At 41.9% G+C, this 19,859-nt stretch overlaps 2 protein-coding genes across 4 annotated transcripts in view; both read right to left on the bottom strand.

Moving 5' to 3' along the window:
* Positions 1–2,681: 2,681 nt before the first annotated feature.
* On the bottom strand, positions 2,682–5,645 carry LOC119216718 (T-cell acute lymphocytic leukemia protein 1 homolog). Of its 3 annotated transcripts, XM_037469796.2 has the most exons (6): positions 5,559–5,645; positions 5,373–5,409; positions 4,715–4,819; positions 3,949–4,261; positions 3,531–3,595; positions 2,682–3,320 (listed from the first exon to the last, which is right to left on the bottom strand). In XM_037469796.2, the coding sequence occupies exons 5-6, from the start codon at positions 3,571–3,573 to the stop codon at positions 2,953–2,955; spliced, it is 411 nt and encodes a 136-aa protein (XP_037325693.2). In that variant the 5' UTR covers positions 3,574–3,595; positions 3,949–4,261; positions 4,715–4,819; positions 5,373–5,409; positions 5,559–5,645; the 3' UTR covers positions 2,682–2,952. The 3 variants fall into 3 exon arrangements, with proteins under 3 accessions (XP_037325693.2, XP_037325692.2, XP_062419684.1); XM_037469795.2 differs by lacking the exon at positions 4,715–4,819 and having other exon boundaries at positions 5,559–5,643; XM_062563700.1 differs by lacking the exons at positions 4,715–4,819; positions 5,373–5,409 and having other exon boundaries at positions 5,559–5,643.
* A 5,383-nt stretch (positions 5,646–11,028) lies between these two features.
* The window catches only part of LOC119216974 (ephrin-A2-like), a 35,713-nt gene continuing 26,882 nt past the window's right edge, over positions 11,029–19,859 (bottom strand). The window contains exons 2-4 of the mRNA XM_037470244.2: positions 15,837–16,129; positions 14,405–14,470; positions 11,029–14,095 (exon numbers count right to left, since the gene is read on the bottom strand). Coding sequence (XP_037326141.2) covers positions 13,962–14,095; positions 14,405–14,470; positions 15,837–16,129 — 493 coding nt within the window. The 3' untranslated portion in view covers positions 11,029–13,961. The remainder of the gene's footprint in view (positions 14,096–14,404; positions 14,471–15,836; positions 16,130–19,859) is intronic.

The following is a 19,859-nucleotide window of genomic DNA, read 5'->3' as shown; positions in this document are numbered from 1 at the left end:
ATTTGGGATTTGATTCTCTCTCCTCAAGGTGCCGTGTGTCAAACGTGTTTATTTCTTCCGGGATTTATTCTCCACTCAGCTGAGGAGGACCCTCAGACTGGTTTAGCTCCATAGGGGAGTCGGTATGGATCCTCTCAATTCACACGCGGGCATCAGCACACATGTCGAAAAAAGTGAAATAAGGATCACAGCATAAAAGTAGTGAAATCAACTAGGGCTTTATTAGAAATGCAATTATATGACTTTACTTGACCTGCAATTCTATTTTAACGGTATGGAACGGTTGTGGATTCCAGCCTGAGAATCTATGAGAATTGAGGTTGGATTCAAAAGCATCAACAGGTGTGTGGTGGAACAGTGCAGGGAGATAGCAGGAAGGCTGAAGTGTGGAGGATCCTCAGTTCAAACCTGCTCTCTCAGAAGGAGGGTTTGGTTGCAGTCAGGGCTTCAAACTGTAAACTTTGAAACAGTTTTGAGGTTTAGTAAACAATCCCAAGGTCTAATATGAGAAACGGACACAATGAGGCATGTGCTTGAATAGCACAAGGGAACAACTGAAGGGCTGCAGGCTCCAACCTGCTGTCTGAGGTTGTGGGTTCATGCCCCTTCATGCAGACATCACTTCTGCTTTGAAAGAGTTTTGAGGTTTGAGTAGCAGTCTCAAGGTTAAATACGAGAAACCAAAATGTAATTTGTACATGGTGAGGTAGTGCAGCACAAGAGCTGAGGAGCTACTGGTTTGAGCCTTTGGCTTTACTTCAGGTTTGAGTAGCAATCTCAAGGTTAAATACAACAAACAAAGGGCTGGTTACTGTGTGGTGAAGTAGCACAGTGGAAGAGCTGCTGACATAAGCCCCTGCACTGTACTTGAAGGTTGTGGGTTCAAGCCCAGATGTGGAAATAGCATTTAAAAGAGTTTTAAAGTTTAACTCACATGCTCAAGGTTAAATAGGAGAATCAAAGTTGCCAAAATGTGACCAGGACTGGTAGTGTAGGGGTGCAAGAAGGAGCCGAAAGCCTCTGTAAGCGCCGCCAGTGGGTTCAAATCCCGCTCCTGCCAAGTCTTGAGCACACTACCGCGGAGGTAGTAGTGGGGGCATTGTCCCCACTGGTTGTTTCAGAGAAGTGAACCCTGGGGGTTATGCAGAAACACAAGGCGCGTTCACTTGAGTTATGATGGCATTGTCAAGAATGATGAAGAATCTTTTGAATGAAGATGAATTGCATGTTAATTGCTTTAGCTTTTATCACTTATTAGCCATGCTACGTAGCCTATAGGGTTCCACCTTTTTGAGAGAAGGCCGGATGAGTCAGTAAAGATGAGCAGATGTGTCTCATTCAGTGGTCACACTGACATGAAACTTATTACAGCCTCTGGGGGCATTTTTCAAGACAATCACGTTTGTCTACTTCAGGGCATCCTGTGAACAACCTTAAACTGACAGTCTGTTCATTGACAGTCATCTGGTGCAGTGTGGGTTGGGTGTGGGTCCTTGTACTGAATCGGGCTAACGTCCACGCAATTGTTGTGCGTTGAGGTGATACTTGAGGCTCGATGTGAATTCCTTGTTGCACAGCTTGCACACAACCATGCTCTTATAGACGCTTCCATCCGTGTGTTTATTATAATAAGATTTCCCATTCACGGGGCCAACCGACACGGTCTCGTCAGCTTCTTCGTTCATGTTCACTGTGGTTTGTTGTCTGAAGTCATGAACGCTAGTTGGTGCTCCAGTATAATCGGTCCCCTGAAACTCATCCAGTGAGAAACGATCCGCGGTGCAAAAAATAAGTGTAAAAATGCGTAAAAAAGGTTTAATGTGTTATTTTTTGTGTAATTAATTAATCTTAATTCACATTGTAATTAATGAATCGCAATTAACACTAAATTAACATTAAAGTCCCGGCCCTAGATAATACATAAGAGAGCACAGTATCGTAGCATGTATTATGGGTGTGTATATATATATATATTATATACACGTGTACACAGTATATATTTATGTATATATACATACTACAGCAGACACAGAAGGAGAAGAGTCCTTTTAAGGCCTCAGATACAGTGAGACAAAGAAACAGAGGTGGGAACCGAGACTGAGCGCTTATCTCACCCACAACACACACACACCCACACACTCACTAATTGAAACACGCCCCTCCGGTCCTCTGGGACCTGTCGCTGTTATCGTCTCTCTCGGGGGAGTCTTATTGGTTGAGATGTTTATCACTTATTGGCTCCACACCCACTTGTCATTGGCTTGTTACAGTGACAGGCCCCGCCCCCTCCTGACCTCATAACCCTCCACCAGAGGTGACCCATAACCGGATCACATCTTCAAGGTCGTCCTCTGAGGCCCCTCAGAGTTCAGACCAGGATCCTGTGCAGGGTAAAGGTTCAGGACTACTTTGGTCCTGGTCCAGTCTTTGCGACGTCATTGTCACGAGCTGCACACGGCCCTGAAGACCTTCAACTGCAGACACCTTAACGCCGAATTCAGACCTAAGAAGCACAGCAGTGTGTTCTATTAGGTGTGTTAGCGGTTAGCACAGTCTCCTCCCGTGTGTCCCGGGACCCACCAGAGGTCTTTGGTCTCACACAGAACGTCTCTCCAGCCTTATGCACAGCGGAGATAAAAACAACACCGTGTAAAATTAAATCAATTTTTATTGACCTGTTTTTTCACAAAAACATTTAGCATCACAAACAAAACAAAACTGTAAAATGACCAAAAGTCCCTTCAACATGAAAGCAACTGGATCTGGTTACGGGTTCTTCCGCTGAGGCAGCAGAACTTCTGCGTCTCCGACAGAACAGAGGACACAAGTCAACGTGTCTCTGGTAGTTCATAATAGGATGTGAATATCACATGACCTCTGAGTCCAAAACATCAACATGTGTTTTTAGCGGACCATGTTTTAAAAAACCGGCCTGGACCGGTCTCTGCTGAATCACATCTGTCCGAATAGCTGGAGGTACTGCAGGAGACCTCCACAGTCCGGATCCTCCGCGAGACCTTCTGAGTCTCCGTCGGCCGAGCTGGAGGACGGGGACATCGTCCCCTGAGGCCCGTCCTCCTCCTCCACGCTCCCGGCCCGGCCCCGCCGCCCGCCCCTGACCTCCTGATCCGTCAGCACCTGGTCCAGGAAGGCGATGTACCTGAGGGCGAGGCGCAGGATCTCGTTCTTGCTGAGCTTCCTGTCGGGGGGGTGCGTGGGGAGGAGGCGCCGCAGCTCGCCGAACGCCCCGTTAACGTTCTGCTGGCGACAGCGCTCCCGACTGTTGGTGGAGACCCGGCGGACCACCCGGGGGGCGGGACCTGAGGGGGGGGGGGAAGAGTGAGGGGGGGGGGGTCAGCTGGAGTGCGGATAACCAGGTCCAAGGACAACAGAACACACGAAGAAGAACAGACAGCCAATGCTAAAGACTTTCCTTATTATTATTATTATTATTTATTGTGAATTTACACTCTGCTTCATATCGATTGTTATTTTTTATAAGAAGAATGAATCTTAAGGTTTAAACGTACCGTCACTGAGGTTCATCTCAAATGGAAACGTTCTTTGTTTCATCGTCAAGCTTTGATCAGGATCGCTGCAGAGACGGAGACAGAAGGACACGGAGAGACAGGGACAGAGGGACAGGTCAGTTAGTCAATATTTAAAAATATTAAAGTTAAACATAAATTAATCTCTTTCGAGCATCCCAATAGAATGTTTTATTGTCAACCATTCAAAAAGAAAGTATGAATATTTGTGAAACAAACGAAATATATTGATAATTAATCAATAAAGAAAAAATCACGAACATAAAAGAAAAACACTTTTTTAAATATGAATGAAATGAAAATCTTTAAATTAAACACGTTTTACCTATCAAGTTAATTTCAGAATGAGAATCAGATTAAAAACATGAAAACAACAAAGCATCATCGGTCCCTTGCTCACCTGTGGAGGAGCAGGAGGTCCGGGCAGGACTTGCAGGACTCGGTTCGGGTCTCTCTGGAGGTTCCGCTGCTCTCGGCTGCTGAGCTTCACTGCGCGCGTCTTTTATACCGAGCCGCGTCCGCCTGTGCGTGTCGTGACGCCTCGTTTCCATGGAAACCCCATTAGAGCTGACAGTCCCATTAGACCCAGACGGACGGGAGGTCCCAGGAAGTGGCACCCCAGGGACCCGCCGGGGGGCGGGGGGCGCCGCTCCCCCTCCCCGCTGCAGGAGTCGTGTTATCCGGCGTCTCCTCCTCAGTCACGAACCAGAGCTCTAGAGCCCCCCCCCCCATTCCGCCCCCCCGCAGGACAACCAGCACAGGATCACATCATAAACATTGTGTTGTTTTTAGTTAGAGTTAAATTGTCGAGAATTCCAAATAAAGTAGGACTCATTATCATAATTTGAATAGACAGTTATTATATGATAACAAACTTTTAATAAATATACATGAATGAGGTTGTGTGGATTATTATAATCATATTATATATTAAAGACTATAAAGTCATGATATTGAGCTGCAACATTAAAACGATGAACAGTAATACATCATTAAATATAAGTATTCTTGATGACTTTTAATAATTTTAATAATTTCAAATAATTTTTGCATTATGCATTATGTATAAATATATTTTGACTTGGATACTCTGCCATACTGGTAGATAATTCTCCTGTTTCAGAAACTTTTTTGTTCGATTTCTTTAAACTATCTAACTAGCTTACATTTTGGTAGGATGCACCTCTGTAGATATGGTAGATGTGCGCGCGCGCGCGGCTGTACGGGTACGCGCCCGTGGATGTTGCAGAGGAACTCGTCAAGTGAACGGACTGATGAAAGTGATTAAAGATCGTTATTGATGAGATGAGCTCTGACTACCGGAAGTGAACAGTATTCTCTTGTGGTTGTGAAAATGTTCGATCAGGTGGTTTAAAAGCTGCTGAATGTTATCAGCTTCCATCGGTGTCGTGTTTTCGGTTTGTTAATTATCTGCTGAAAGTAAACGCAGCTCATGTAGTGAAGTAAAAGTATTCATTGATCAGATCATTTCTTTTTCCGGTTCAGTATTTTTGCTGCATCATAGTGTCTTTTAGATCATTTTTTTAAAGAATTAATTGAGCTAAATAAGTATTCAGTTTATCATTATAACATTACAACACATCTTGAGCTATGTTGTTTTACAAAGGACTTTAAACGTTAAGATAAAGCCTAGTAGGGTGGGTGCAGGTTCATTAGGAAATTTTATCTTCCTTTTTGATGCTGACCCCCCTGTGTGATGTCACCTACATTATGTCGTGTGACTTTGGTTATGCTTCCTAAGCAATGTATTAGCACCCCTAACTTTACCATAGCCTTTTCAAGGCAGAAGTAAAATGCCTTTACCTGATGCTGTCCCAAATTACCTGATGTCCCAATATACCTGCGGTGAGTGACAGGTACAATATTTAATTCCAAGATGCGGTTTACTAGAATTATGAAATAATATACTAAAGATTCTACAGACATATTTCATCGTTGACCTTTTCATGGCTGCAGTTCCTGTTTAATCCGACAGGGGTCAGAACTCACCTGCTCAGATGTATTTACTGTCAGGCTGGGTGCTGGTGCAGGCGGAAGGCAGGACTCAAACGCAGGAGTTACCAGATATCCAAAAGGGGCTCTTTATTCACCAATCTCAAAAACAAAGGACGTGCACCAACGACAACTGACATAAGACAATGACGCGAAGAGGGACAACAGGCACACGGGGCTTAAATACACAAGGGAGGTGCAGGTGATTGGACACAGGTGGGAACACTCAAGCAATCACAAGACAAGGCAGGAAGTGAAGCTCACCCAGAGACACGAGAGACAAGAAAACTACAAAATAAGACAGGAAGAGGACCCAAACCGTGACATTTATTCCACAAACAAAATCCGCCTTATGTTTTTTATAACGCTGAATTTGTTTGTTTGTCACAAACAAGAGTTTTGAGAATAACATTAAAGGGTTTTATTTTTAAATAATTAAATATTTGATGGTTTTCCTCAGAATTTTAAAACCAGTGATCACTAAATAAATTAAAAAACATGAATACATTGAAGAAATCTCCTAAATTAATTAATTAATTTATTCTCGACACAAAACCAGTTCCAGCAGAGGAAAGAATAAATTATTTTATTAATAATACTAATAATGTTCACTGTAAATTATTTCCCCGTTAAATAACAGGAATTTACTGGCAGCAGGGTTACCATTATTTTCATGTTATTTTAACAGTTTATTCCTGTTAATGTTTTTTTACAGTGCACACCCGTAATGTTTTTTAACAGGAATTTACTGGCAGCAGGGTTACCATTATTTTCATGTTATTTTAACGGTTTATTCCTGTTAATGTTTTTTTACAGTGCACACCCGTAATGTTTTTTAACAGGACTTTACTGGCAGCAGGGTTACCATTATTTTCACGTTAAATCACCATTTATTTAGTTTCCTTTAAATATTGCTTTTAAAATGTATTGATTATTATTTTAGCATAGTAATGTGTACCATTGATTGTAATATACATATTTCTAGCTTGAGTTATTATAAGAATAGGCATAATACATCACATAACACTTAAGTGAAAGAAAACGAATAGTTCCATGTTCAAATGAACTTTTTTATTGTAATAGAAACACTGAAAGTTAAATACTTACAAATGTAGGCACATATAGATTGGATCAATCACAGAAAAATACACTACATTGCCCAGAATGCACCTGAACACACCTCCACTGAAAGAGAGAGAGAGAGAGAGAGACATAAATAATAGAACGTCTGAAAAGTAAAATTTATTGAAACAATGGCAAAGAGCATGAATGTATGTATCTATCTCACCTTTTTGAAATGAAATCCCACTGGAAGTCCATCAGTCTGCGCAAGAGGCTGGCGATGTGTGAATTTACCGTTCTTTTTTTCCCCTTTGCAGCCTTTGTCCCCTTTTCTGGGTTTATACCCACAAAGCGTCTGAAAAATTATACACGGGTTGGAAATCTAGTAATTCACACAGACTAACACTACAACAAGACAACAAATGTCCATGAACTATCCTCAACATACTATCCTATGCATCTATGAATATTGTAAGTTGCACTAAAACTTTCTAAAGCAAAGTTAATTGCTAAATCCCATCACCAGACCTGCTGAAACCATGCTTGAGCCACAGCTAGGCCAGAACAAATGCAGGTGTTAACAGACAATGTCTTACCTCTGGATGGATTCAAGTGTGCACGCTGCCTCCTCTTGGTACTGTAGGTTGAAGATATAAAAACCGGAGAAAAAAGACGCCAGCCCTGTCACAAAGGTCGACTGGATCCCTTCGCCCACAATCTGGCCCTCAATGCTCAGCATCCAGCGTTGGAAGTGGTTTCCTGTTTCTCCTGAAACAGAAATGTTTTAACTGTCAAATTTCTGTTTTAGTTTTCATTTTGAATACAGAGTTTAGTTTGATACCATTTAATTCACTACATACAACACTAAAACCAACTTACCAAGAAGTATCAGACGAGGCGTTGCAGGTAAAGCTAGTGAACTTTCAAGGTCAGCTGCACTGGCATATCAAGTCCTGAGACATCTTCGGAAAAGTGAGACAGAAGAAGATGGATGACTTGATAGGACAGCTCGACATCATCATCAAGCTGACTTCCTTCATCCTTTCATTTGTCGGTTTAGTCTTGAACAACACAAGACTTATTGATAGATTATAAGACACCATTCAAATTTCCACCTGGTTCTGAGGGATACATGCAGTGAGATCTTCTTGATCAGCAGTGTGATCAGGGATAGTGCCCTGCATCTGCATCTGTAATTAAAAACAAACAAATGTAATGTAAAATAGACACACCCAGGGTGGGAAATTAGCACCTGCCACAAGCCAATGGCGGGTGACTTTGCCTCGCATACAAGCCACAGTGGCGGGTGGAGTGGTTTTCAGCGCTCTAGTCTGTGACACATATAGCTAATCTGAAGTACAGACTAGAGGGCTACATTGGGATTGTGTGCCGCCGGGTCCCGCGAGACCCAACGCAAATCTCGCAGGAGCGCCAGCGGGCGGTTTAAAAAAAACACAGCGGAATCAGAACCATCCCACACCAACCCTCCCGTATTACCCGGAACATCCCGAATTATGGGCAATTTAGATTTGTCCCGGCCGGGACAGCTCCAGTCCCGATTCCCTATCACAGCCTGCTAAGTCAATGACGCGCGAATAACTCCCGGATGTTGTGAAGTTGTGACGCATCAGACCAGTGCGCGCGGGTGCCGGGTGGCCAGAGCGGAGCATGTAAGGATGTGCAAGCCCGGCCGCCGACGCTAGCCCCCCCCCCCGCCCCCGTTGAGACCGCCCGCTAGCCCCCCCGCCCCCGTTGAGACCGCTAGCACTAGCATTATTTATAGATTTAGATCGTATACATGAACGGACATAAAATAAGCGCATTGTTTTGTAAGATTAATGGACAAACTATCGAAACTTTGCTAGCTTGAATCACCTCGGCTCATTAGCAGCTAGCTAAATTAAACTTCATAGTGCAAGTCCGTGGCGTTTAGTATACCTCAACATCACTGATAAATGTTAACTATGCATGACTTTAAAGAAATTCTAGTTAATCTCACCGGATTGTTGTGGTTTTCCTCGATGTAACCAGAGCGATCCTCCGACATGGAATGGCCGTGTGTCCGTTGCGTTGCAGGTTCAAATGCCTTCTTACTCGCTCTTTGCCAGAATGCAAAAAATACTGTATGAACCTGTTATTTCAGAAAGTGGCGCGAACGTGATCAGAAAGACACACACACACACACACGCACACACACATCTACACACACATATACACACACAGATTTGGAGCGCAGTTAGTCAATTAAATGTTAGGTGTCTCGTTTAAAATCGGGAGGTATGATTATGGTAATAAAAGCAAGATGATTCTTTATAACATTTGCAGTACAGAAATCACGTGGTGTTCTGTCTAACCTTCATTCAGTGAATGCATACAATATTTAATTTCTTAGTATGCAACATCGACAATATTGAATTAGTCATTGTTTTGCAACTTACAAAAACGAAAAATTGCTAACTTCTCCAATGATAAATAATATATTTTTTATAATCTAAGCATAAAATTGCGTTTATCGGCACTTATCCCCAAAACATGACCATACCAGACCATCTAACTCTGGCCGCCATCTTTGAATGTTCGGTTGTGCTGTTAAATAACAAAAATGAATGTTATTTAGCAATGAGGTGTTAAATAACATACATGAGGCGTTATTTAACATGTATTCCCTAAAAATTTACAGTAAGCTGCAGTTATTACAAATAACAGGTAAATCATGTTGAAATTTGGGTGTAAATTAACGGAAACATTTAACAGTGTTATTCAACGTATGTCCTGTACGAATTCCGCTCTGGAGGTTTATTCAATACGACTTTGTATAAATCAATAAAGATATTACACATGCAGCCAATCAGAAACCAGAAAATCCTCTTTAAACATTTAAAGTTTTATTTCATCAAGTTTCACCAGGAAAAGAACTGACCAAAAAAACCAAAGGAATAACAACAACACAAAGTTAATGTGACAAAAAAAATAGTTAGTTTCTGTTCTCAATGTTTTCAGAGAAATCAGCAAACATTTCATGGAATTACTTCATCATTCAGTCAGCGGCATTTATTTAAGTTCATGTTGGACTCAGACGAAATGGTATCTTTATTTTTGTGCTCTTATGAGTTGTTTATTTTTTTCCAAACTAAAGTGATTATTTCAAAGTTATCCGGAGTCTTGTGGATCAATAAAGGGACTCTGAAAACCCCAATCCTTCTCTCTCCTAGCCTCCTCTCTCCTAGCCTCCTCTCCCAGCATCCTCTTTACTTACCTCCTTGGTTGTTTGAATCTTATTCATATATTATTTTCCATTTTAGAAGCTCTTCATGTATTTTAAATATGATCTAAGCCACATTTCCTCTCAGCTGAACTGAGTTTCTGTTGTTTGTATTGATCGTATTCTCAAAACTAACCTTTATGTTAGAAAAAAATCTCACTCAATAAATATGGAAGATACTTAATAACTTATTGCGAAACTGAACTCTCATCAATTCAGACATTTTTTTAATCTAAATGTTTAAAATCTGGAATGTTCAAATTGTTATCTTTTTGTTTCCATATTTAGCGTTTTCTCATATTGAACAAATTAGTGACGTATTATCCCTTAATGCAATATAATCAAATTTTTCTCACCACCAAACTTGAATATTGTAATTTTCATCAGTGTTTATTTAGACGTATAACCTTTTATATGTTCTTGTCTTTTTAAACCAAAAAATCAGAAAGCAGGTGAGTTTTCTGTTAAATTCTTATTAAATTCTATTATCTGATAACAAAGTTAGGTTCTTTTTCATACTTTTGTAACAGAGTTTCTTTCTACTTTGTAAAACAGCAAATAAAAACTGCTTTCAGGTAACGATTAAATATGAACCATCTACCAAAAAAAAGCAAACATTGAGTCAATTTTAGTGGAACATATTTTTATTGGTGATCTTATCAGACACAGATTGATACACTTATCATTTTCTCTTGTCGTAAAAGTAAATTTAGTAAATGTATTTTTAAGTTTTATTTTTCCAGCTCATGCAGCGCAGAAAAATAAAGTCCTGAAGAGGCCTTATGACCTCCGACCCCGCGTAAGCTCTTAAGCCAATCGGATAATTGCAATATTCAACAGGACTTTATAAGCATCCAATAAGAAAATATAGAAAAACAGATTCGTTTTTTTTCTTCGTTTTTAGAGAATATAATATGCAGACATTTCGATGTAGAAAAAAAAATCTGATAGACACTGTAAAAGAGGTGCATCATGGAGGTCTGGATCCCTCTCCCAAAACCAGCATCAGAACGGGTTCCTATACTTTTTCTCTCCTCCAGCTGCTTTAATAACATTTCTTACGCCACAAAAAACTGATTCCATACACACAAAAATGAGGCAGGGAATGGGAAAATGAAACGTAAAGCCCACACGACCCGAAAGAACAGGATTACAAGTACAAGAATTTATTGTGATGCAAGCAGGAACATAAAAGAGAAAACAACAACAACGACAACAACAGCAGCAACAATAACAACAAACATCTGATTCCTTCATGAATTCATATCTCATATGAATTTTCACCTGCGTTTTTTTAAAACTGAAAAAATGGCACAAACATTAAAGGAAAAACTTGAGTTTTCGCTGTTTTTGTACCAATAAAGAAGAAAAGTTTTCCACCCCCCCCCCCCTCCATCACAGTGCTTTCGTTTACACATACTGCATTTCCCAGCATGCCCTTGTTCGTCCAAGGACACGCTCGTCCTCCATCAGCGGAGATGGTGAAGATGAAGAGAAATAAAGAAAAGTCCTCAGGACCACAAGGTGTCGCTGTTTCCTAGAAAACACGTCAGTCAATGACATAAAATTCAGCACCAGTGGGGAAAAGGCCATTTTTGATTGGTTCATTTTTGTTTTGCGTTTAACATTCGTTTTTATTTTATTGACAACAAAAACACAGTATAGAAAAAAGAGAAATAGACCAGACTCCTCCTCCTCTCATTGTTCTGCCTCCTATGGCAGAAGTGGGCGTGGTCACAATGGCCACTTTAGCTGCTGTTTGACTTTTCCATCTTATAGAAAAGTGAACCAATAGTCTTTGGCAGATTTACAGAAATAAAAGTCCATCCGCTATTGAGAAACACAAAATGAAAGTTCTTTTTTTATGATTATTACTTTTGTATTTAACCAGGTGATTACGTTGAATTAGCCACAAGATCTGAAACCGTCAGAAGTTTAATCAGACAGTCTTGATTTGGGCTGAACACTCAATTTATTTATTTTTTCATCTATTGGGATTTCTGCTGAGCTGCAATAGCTCGTCCAGTAGGTCTGTGAAGCAACGTTAGCTCATCCAGTAGGTCTGTAAACCTACGTTAGCCCGTCCAGGTGGTCTGTAAACCTACGTTAGCCCATCCAGTAGGTCTGTGAAGCTACGTTAGCTCATCCAGTAGGTCTGTGAAGCTACGTTAGCTCATCCAGTAGGTCTGTGAAGCTACGTTAGCTCATCCAGTAGGTCTGTAAACCTACGTTAGTTCATCCTGGTGGTCTGTGAAGCTACGTTAGCTCGTCTAGTAGGTCTGTGAAGCTACATTAACTCATCAAGTAGGTTTGTCTTAGCTCATCCAGTAGGTCTGTGAAGCTACGTTATCTTTACCAATAGGTCTGTTAGCTCATCCAGTAGGTCTGTGAAGCTGCGTCAGCTTATCTAGTAGGTCTGTGTTAGCTCGTCCAGGAGGTCTGTGAAGCTGCGTTATCTTTACCAATAGGTCTGTGTGGCTAAAGTAACTCATACTGTTGGTCTCTGTGTCTAAGCATCTGTCGCCAGTCAAATCTCAAACTTAGATTGACATGTGAACCAGTAGTTGTCAAGTTGTAATACCTCTACCTCTAACATTGCTAGAACATATTCCTTTTTGAAAAGTGAAGCTCCTGAGAGGGACATCCGTCCTCTCCGTGTGTGTTATTCAGCTGCTGCGTTGCTGCAGTTGAAGTCTGTTTGTGCAGATGACATGTTTCAGGCAGATGTTTAGTACAGATCTATGTACATGAAAAGATGAATGCTGTTTATTTTAAATCTGTTCCCTGAGACGCTACAACTTTATATCATTAATAGAATCACTGGTTAGTCAGTTTTCTACCGATGTAAATCCCATTATTTTTATATATTTAGTCAGAGATCTTTACTCATGGGTGACTTTAAAGTTTTACCTGCTAAATTATAAAGCCCCTAAAGTCTGAAAAATGTTTTTGTCATTTTTGTCAATGTGCAGGTAGGAAAACACCAATAATTTGCATGGGTTTCATTTCAAATCTGGAATTGCAGGGGTTCTGAATATATTTAATGAATTGTATGTTAACAATAGGGGCCCTCATTGATCTCCATTCATTTTACACACTGTTGCACATGTTGTATTATCCATCAGAGGGAAAATCATCTAGGATGAAGGTAAATACCTCAATTCAATAGTGTAACATTTACTTGATGATCGTTTACTTTGATGGATCCACCACCTTGAACGAGGTTCATCTTCAGCTGGAACAGAAGAAAACCTCCAGAACGAATGGTTGAGTCGGAATGTTGAGCTGCGATGTAAAGTGTACGAGATTTTTGTAAGTTTACAGTTTAGTTCTTCAAAGACCAAAATGCTCTAAATGTTTAACGGACGAGGAGCGCGCGAGTGACTACGATCAGAACCCTCTGACCCATTCATGCACAAAAATGTATAAAGGAACCATAAACCTTCATCATTCTGGATCCTCAGTCAGCTTTATGTTACGGTTGTTTTACACATAACTGCTTCTTCATTGATTGCTCGCTTGTAGATTCATGACGAGCACATGAAACACACTAACCAGTGGCGCCCTTAAGATTGACTTATTCGCTAAATTTAAATTTAAAGTTTTTGTAAGATGTTTTAAGACTCAGTAACGTAAAATAAAATTCAAAAACTCAGGTTTCACTTTGGCAGCAAGTCTAGAAATATACCAAACTAAAGTCGAATGAGAGATACGTGCGTGTGTGTGTGTGTGTGTACACACACACACACACACACGCACGCACGCACAGACACACACACACAACAATGTATAAATTAACGAGGGAGTCAAAGGAGTCTGGACTTTCTCAGAACAGAAACATCCACATAGCAATGAAGATCCCAGCAGTGACTCAAAAAGAAGCTCCGGGCTCCTCCCACCAGTGACCTCAGCCTCCTCTGATTGGCTGAGGTTCAGGTAAAAGGTCAAGAGGAGTCAGGGAGAGCAGTGCGCCGGGGTTTTTTTTTTTTTTTTTTTCTTTCCCCGCCCCAGGTTTCCTCCGACAGGCGGATGGAGATCTGTCCAAACGGAGGAAGGAGAAGGGGGTGGAGGAGGTGCTATGAGGAGGCGAGCAGGAGGAGGATGAGGAGCAACATGGCGATCAGCACGGGGAGGCGGGGCAAAGCGAGGCTGCAGCCGCCAGTGGTGTCGTCGGTCAGAAAGGGCTCCGGAGACTCGTACACGGAGTCATCTGAGAGACACAGAAGGGATGTTACTGTGTGGTTTGGGGTTTGAGGCCTATCGGTTCATTCTAGTGTTAAATCTCTAAAAAGTACATTAAAACAAGTCATACATTCGGTCAAAAGAACGCCATTAAAAAGTCAGTTTTTATCAGACAATCATGGTACATTATGTAGTAGAAAGTCATAAATCATAGTGTAGCATTTTGATAAAAAAGTGTTGTAAATAGTGTTTTGAAAAATGAATTCAGTATAACATGCATAACACATGTGTGTTTGGAGGAGGAGGAGGAGGAGGAGGAGGAGGAGGAGAGGCTCACTGGTTGGTTTCACGTAGATCTTGAGCTTCAGACAGAGTTTTGCCGCCATGTTCGGAGGCGGAGAAGCTGCAGAAAGAAAGACGTCAGTAGTAGTCCAGATGTTCAGAGGTTCTTGTATCCTTTACAGTACTAAATGTACTAATACCATGGTATTGGTAATGTACCAAATAATATTTAGATTAAAACACTGATAAACACGCTCAAATACTGTTAAAGTACAGCTAGAAAGAACACAGTCACGAAGATTTTAGTATATTAACAAATACCAGTCGAAATAATGTGTTACAGCTAAATGTTCCTTCAAATAAGTCCGAATAATCGGTCAAACTTAAAAAAAAAATATTCAAACTGTGAATGTTGGACCATTATGTACTACAGTATTATCTGTACGTCATTACAATATTATTACTGCATTAGTTTAAACTGTGTAGTTCAGCTGCACTTTTTATTAATTCTTTATCGGATGTTTGGTTTGCAAACAACATTATTAACTACATTAACATTATTCCATTAATATCAGGAAAATAACATTATTTACAATATACTTAATTCCTCGCTATTCCCAATAGCTACTTCACACATTGTAAAGAAACAATTACTTCAACTATCAACACAGTTTAACATCCATTTTCTGATTTATGGAGTAATTGATTAACGTGTTTGACGTGAAACATTCATATTTAATGTTTGTTTTTCAAACACGTTCGTTGTTCCAGATTCGTTGTTTTCTCAGAGAGCAGCAGCTGTTTGACCAGCGCACGCACACGCACACACACACACACACACACACACACACCCATTAAGTGTCATTTAAACCAAACTGCCTGTTTCTCTGCTGGAAACTCTTTTGCTCCAAATGAGCCACAATTTAGGAAATTTTTTCCAGGTTGGATGACAAATTATGTCTAGACAGAAACACAGAAACACACACACACACACACACACACACACACACACATAATAGCAGCAGCGTGTGCTTCTGTGTTTAAACCTTCAATGTGTCTGATATCTTAAATATTCCGGTTATATCCCAACACGTACTTAGTGGAACTAAAATAGATGCATGTCTTGAACTTTGAGAAACACATCGATGCATCAAAGTAAGAATGAGGGAAGTTCGGGTGTTTGGGGCAAAATAAATTTATATTCTTTTCTTAAATTTAAAATTATTTTTTTTTTTATACTTTTAAATATATCTTTTTTTTTTTTACACTTTCAGTTTTATAGATTTGCGATTTAATGTGTGTGTATTGGGTGGGGAGGAGTTAGATGACAGGGGGCGTGGCTTCCACTGAAAAGGGGCGTGTATAAAGGAGTCTGAGGACCAGTCCTCAACCACGATGCCTTCATGAAACATGTATACTGCAGGGATGTGCGACAACCCATTGTGTAGTACTGTCAGATGTAGCAGTACTCTGCGCGTAGTACTCACAGATGTAGTAGTACTCGTGTCCCGGCCTGAACTCGAAGCCCAGGCTGAAGGGGGTGAACAGCTGGAACTTCTCGGAGAACTTGAGCGGCCCGTTGGCGCTCTGAGGACGGTTACACTCCCAGCGCTTGAACCCTTTCCGGCGGTGGTCGCAGGTGGTGTAGCCGTCGTAGTTCACCATGTACAACACGTACTGCTCCATGCGCTCGTCTGGCTCCGCCCACTCGTAGTGCGGACAGTAGATGTCCAGGTAGTCGTTGATGGCCACCTCCACCGTGTACTCGCCCCGGAAGAACCTGAGGAAGGCGGGGCAGGGATGTCAGGTTTTGTGTTTTCTCGTCCAATACCCCGCTTCACGTTGTCATTATTTACAAACACGATTTCTCCGTCAGTTTGGACGACGGCTGTAAAGACTACTTGTGTGTGTGTGTGTGCTGGTGAAGTGCATCTTGAAGAAACCGGTCCAGCAGCCAATCAGCTTCCACAGAACGAACACCTCACTCATCAATTCACCCGACTCAACCAACAATTAGCGCTGCGTAGCAGAGGAAACATGAACATGTAACACATGGAAACTACTGATCAGAGCCACTGTGTGTGTGTGTGTGTGTGTGTCCTCCCACGAGGCCTCAATTAATCAAAACTAACTGTTTATAGGAGCGTTGTTTGTTTACAGAGCAGCAATCTGACTCACTTCCTGTCAAACGTTTGCTAAACAGAATTCAGGTTTCTAAATGAATCGGAGGCTGTTTGCATAAACAAGACTGTAACACAAATTCAAATACTAGTGACGCCGCCGCTAACAAGAAGTGATGAAACATGACCTCAAATGTCCGTGAGTGCTTCATCTCTCCTCGGCATTCTTCTGCCTCTAAAGTCTCAGCTCTGCTGTCCGGCGAGATCAATGAACAGTGTGACTTACAGCAGCAGAATGGTGATGATGGTGATGATGATGGAGCTTCATCCTCACAGCTGCTGCTCCCATTTATGGGATTTAATTGAGAACAAACAGATCCAGAGTCGCCTCCTCGTGAGGAAGCTCATCATCATCATCAAACCTTGAATATTCACAGATAGAGGCGGAGCGGCCAATCAGAGCTCGTTAACATTCTCCTAACGAGCTCCGTCCTGAATGGCTGAGGAGACCTCGTTTAATCACAGCTCGTTAAAAAAAACAGTTTTAACTAACAAAGCGTGTGTGTGTGTGTGTGCGTGTGTGTGTGTGTGTGTGTGCGATTCACCGTTTACTGGCATCCAAATAAAAAACTAATTCAATCTGAGTGATGCTGCTGAGTTGACACACATAAACCAGGTAAATACAGTATATATATATGTATATATATATATATATATATATATATATATATACATAGCGTGTAACAGTAAGTCAGCGTCACTGGTTCTCGCCCCCAAAATCGTCTCCAGAGGACCTCAACACGACGTCTCACCAGAAACACGCCGACTTCAACACCAAGTGTTAAAATGCTGAGTCACGTCTAGCTTCAGGACAGCATCGGTTTGGCCTGAAGGGGGCGCTCTCTTCCGTCCCCTTTACCCAGAATACTTAGCGGGACGATCCAGCAAGAAGCAGGATGAGCTATGAACAGCGATAGTTATCAGAATATCATTAGTGGAACCTAAACAAGCTCTTCCATCTATTATTATTGTGTAAATATGGATTATAGTTCACAGCTGGTGAACTCTTTCATGCATTTGTGAAACAAATAAAGTGTCCTGATTTTGTTTACGCATGGTGGTATGAAGTGCTATACGTCTTTGTGAAGCCTCCTGAAAGCCTTAAGTTGGAAGAACTACGCCGTTATTCTGGGCTAAAATGCTCCACGTAATCGTGTTATGAGTGTTTTTCTCCGAGCTGCTGAATCACAGCGCTGATTATTCCCGCGTGACCCGAAGGCAGCATCAGAGCTCGGTCCTGATGGAGGTCGATCAGCTGGAAACATCCTGCTGAGTGACGGCAGAGAGAAGACTTTCTCCTCTCCGTCTTCGCTAACACCATTAGCAAAGTGCACGCTAACTCGGTTAGCTGAGGGATCGGGTGACGCTAACAGGCGATGCGTTCACTGACCTCCGTCCCCTCAGCTCTCACATCATCACTCATCACTCTAATGGAGGGGGGGCCTCCGTGTCCGTTCCAGCGGGGGGCCGAGGGGCCAGCGGGTCCAGGAGCATCTTCATCACCTTCATCATTTAGTCCGAACCAAGCTGACGGGAAACAGAATCTTCAGTCCGGTTTCTCTCTGGTCCTTTGTTTGTTCTTTAACTACTTCCATCCTTCCTTCCCTCCTTTCCTTCCCTTCCTCACTCTTCCTTAGTTTCTTCCAAACTTCTCTTCCTTCCTCACTTTTCTCCCACCCTCCATCCATCCTTCCTTCCCTCCTTCCATCCATCCATTAACACTCTGTGACACATCAGATTTCGGTGTTTGATGACGCCGCAGAGAAGCAATCTGATTGGACGGCTGTCCAACCGCCACAGAGCGTCCTGCGTTTGTCTAAACATATTTCACGGTCGGCGCCTGTGACTCCCAGCATGCCGGGTTGTGATTTACGGTTTAATCTGTGCAGGTGTCTGAAGGTCAGGTGGATCGCATCCTGAGTCAGGTGACGGCGGGTTGAAGCGGGTCCGGGTCATTTCGTCAGAGTTCCTGACAGAAGAACTGACGGATTAAAGTTCAGAGCTGCTCAGACAGAAACGGGTCGAGTCTGCAGCAATGTATTTACATTCTGCAGCTGGACTTTAATCAGGCCTTGATTATTGGACCAAAACCTGGATAAAATCCTGGAACAGACCTGCATTAAATCCTGGATTAAGTCCTGGACTAGCTTTGATTCATCGCTTGTTGCCCTCTAGTGGTCCAACACACAGCTTTAACTATAATATATGTTCCTCTTACTTTGTAAGCTGCGATGTGGGCATTGTGTTTATTCTGTAAAGCTCTTTAATAACCACATTAACTCTGGACTCCGTTCCCACAGCAGCTTTATTATTTCTGTCCCAGAGTCACATAATCGATCCCTCTGGAGACACTTCCCATTGTGAGAGTTCATGTAACCTGAGTCTGTCCTGACAGGCCGGGCCACAATACCCTCAGTGTTCCCTTCAGGTTCAGACAAGAAGCTACAAGCTCCGAGACAAACCTATCAGATCTGATGTCCGAAAACCCGATCCCACACACACACACACACACACACACACACACGTAAGGAGAAACCTCCGTCTTCGCTGTGAGAGACATTCAAACAACCACAATGATTCGTTCCAAACGTAAAATTTGCTTCTGAACTTCGTGCATCGGATCTTGAGAGAGGGAAACGCGCATGTTAAAAGTGCAGAGTTCCTCCTGATGGCGGCGCTAGAGGATCTCTCCGCAACCAAAAAGACCCGCTATGAACTCCACCACAGGAAGAGCCGCTCTGAACTTTCAAATCAAAAGCCTTTTTTTAATAACTTTTCTTCATGTTTTTACTTATTTTTGGACTCAATTTTCAGTAAAAGCATTCTTTTTTTGCTTGTAAACTTGTTAAATTTGTGTCGGTGTAGCTGAATAAAGTCCAAAACAAAACAGCTGGAAAACTTTTATTTTCCCAAACTTAGTATCAAGTGTGTTTAAAGTACTAGTAATGTTACATTAATACTGCAGTACTGACAGCAGTTATGTTGGAAACAGATTCCTGAATCGTGTAATATTCAGAGTATGTCGGATCGTGTTCACACACACACACACACACACACACACACACACACACACACACACCAGTAGCCGCCACATGTTCACTGTAACACGACTCTAGTCTCTTTGTCTCTGGTTACCAGGGCGACTCATGATGAAACCAGCATAAGGCGCGTGTGTGTGTGTGTGTGTGTGTGTGTCAGTTAGCCTGTGGTTAGCATAGCTTAGCACAAACACTGGCAGCGAGGGGAAACACACGAGCGGGGGATAAAGCTGACTTTCGTCTTCTGTGGTTAAGGGGAACACAACGGACGGCTTGGTTACCCATAATGCAT

The sequence above is a fragment of the Pungitius pungitius genome, chromosome 7 (assembly GCF_949316345.1).
Source record: "Pungitius pungitius chromosome 7, fPunPun2.1, whole genome shotgun sequence".
Taxonomy (NCBI): Eukaryota; Metazoa; Chordata; class Actinopteri; order Perciformes; family Gasterosteidae; genus Pungitius; species Pungitius pungitius.
The sequence above is the reverse complement of the archived record's forward strand: the minus strand, read 5'-3'. Positions and strand labels throughout refer to the sequence as shown.

Coding starts and splice junctions, on each gene's coding strand:
- LOC119216718 (XM_037469796.2), bottom strand. CDS start 3,573: ATGAAACAAAGAACGTTTCCATTTGAGATGAACCTCAGTGACG. Junction 3,321..3,530: donor TGAGATGAACCTCAGTGACG/GTACGTTTAAAC, acceptor CCCCCCCCTCAG/GTCCCGCCCCCCGGGTGGTC.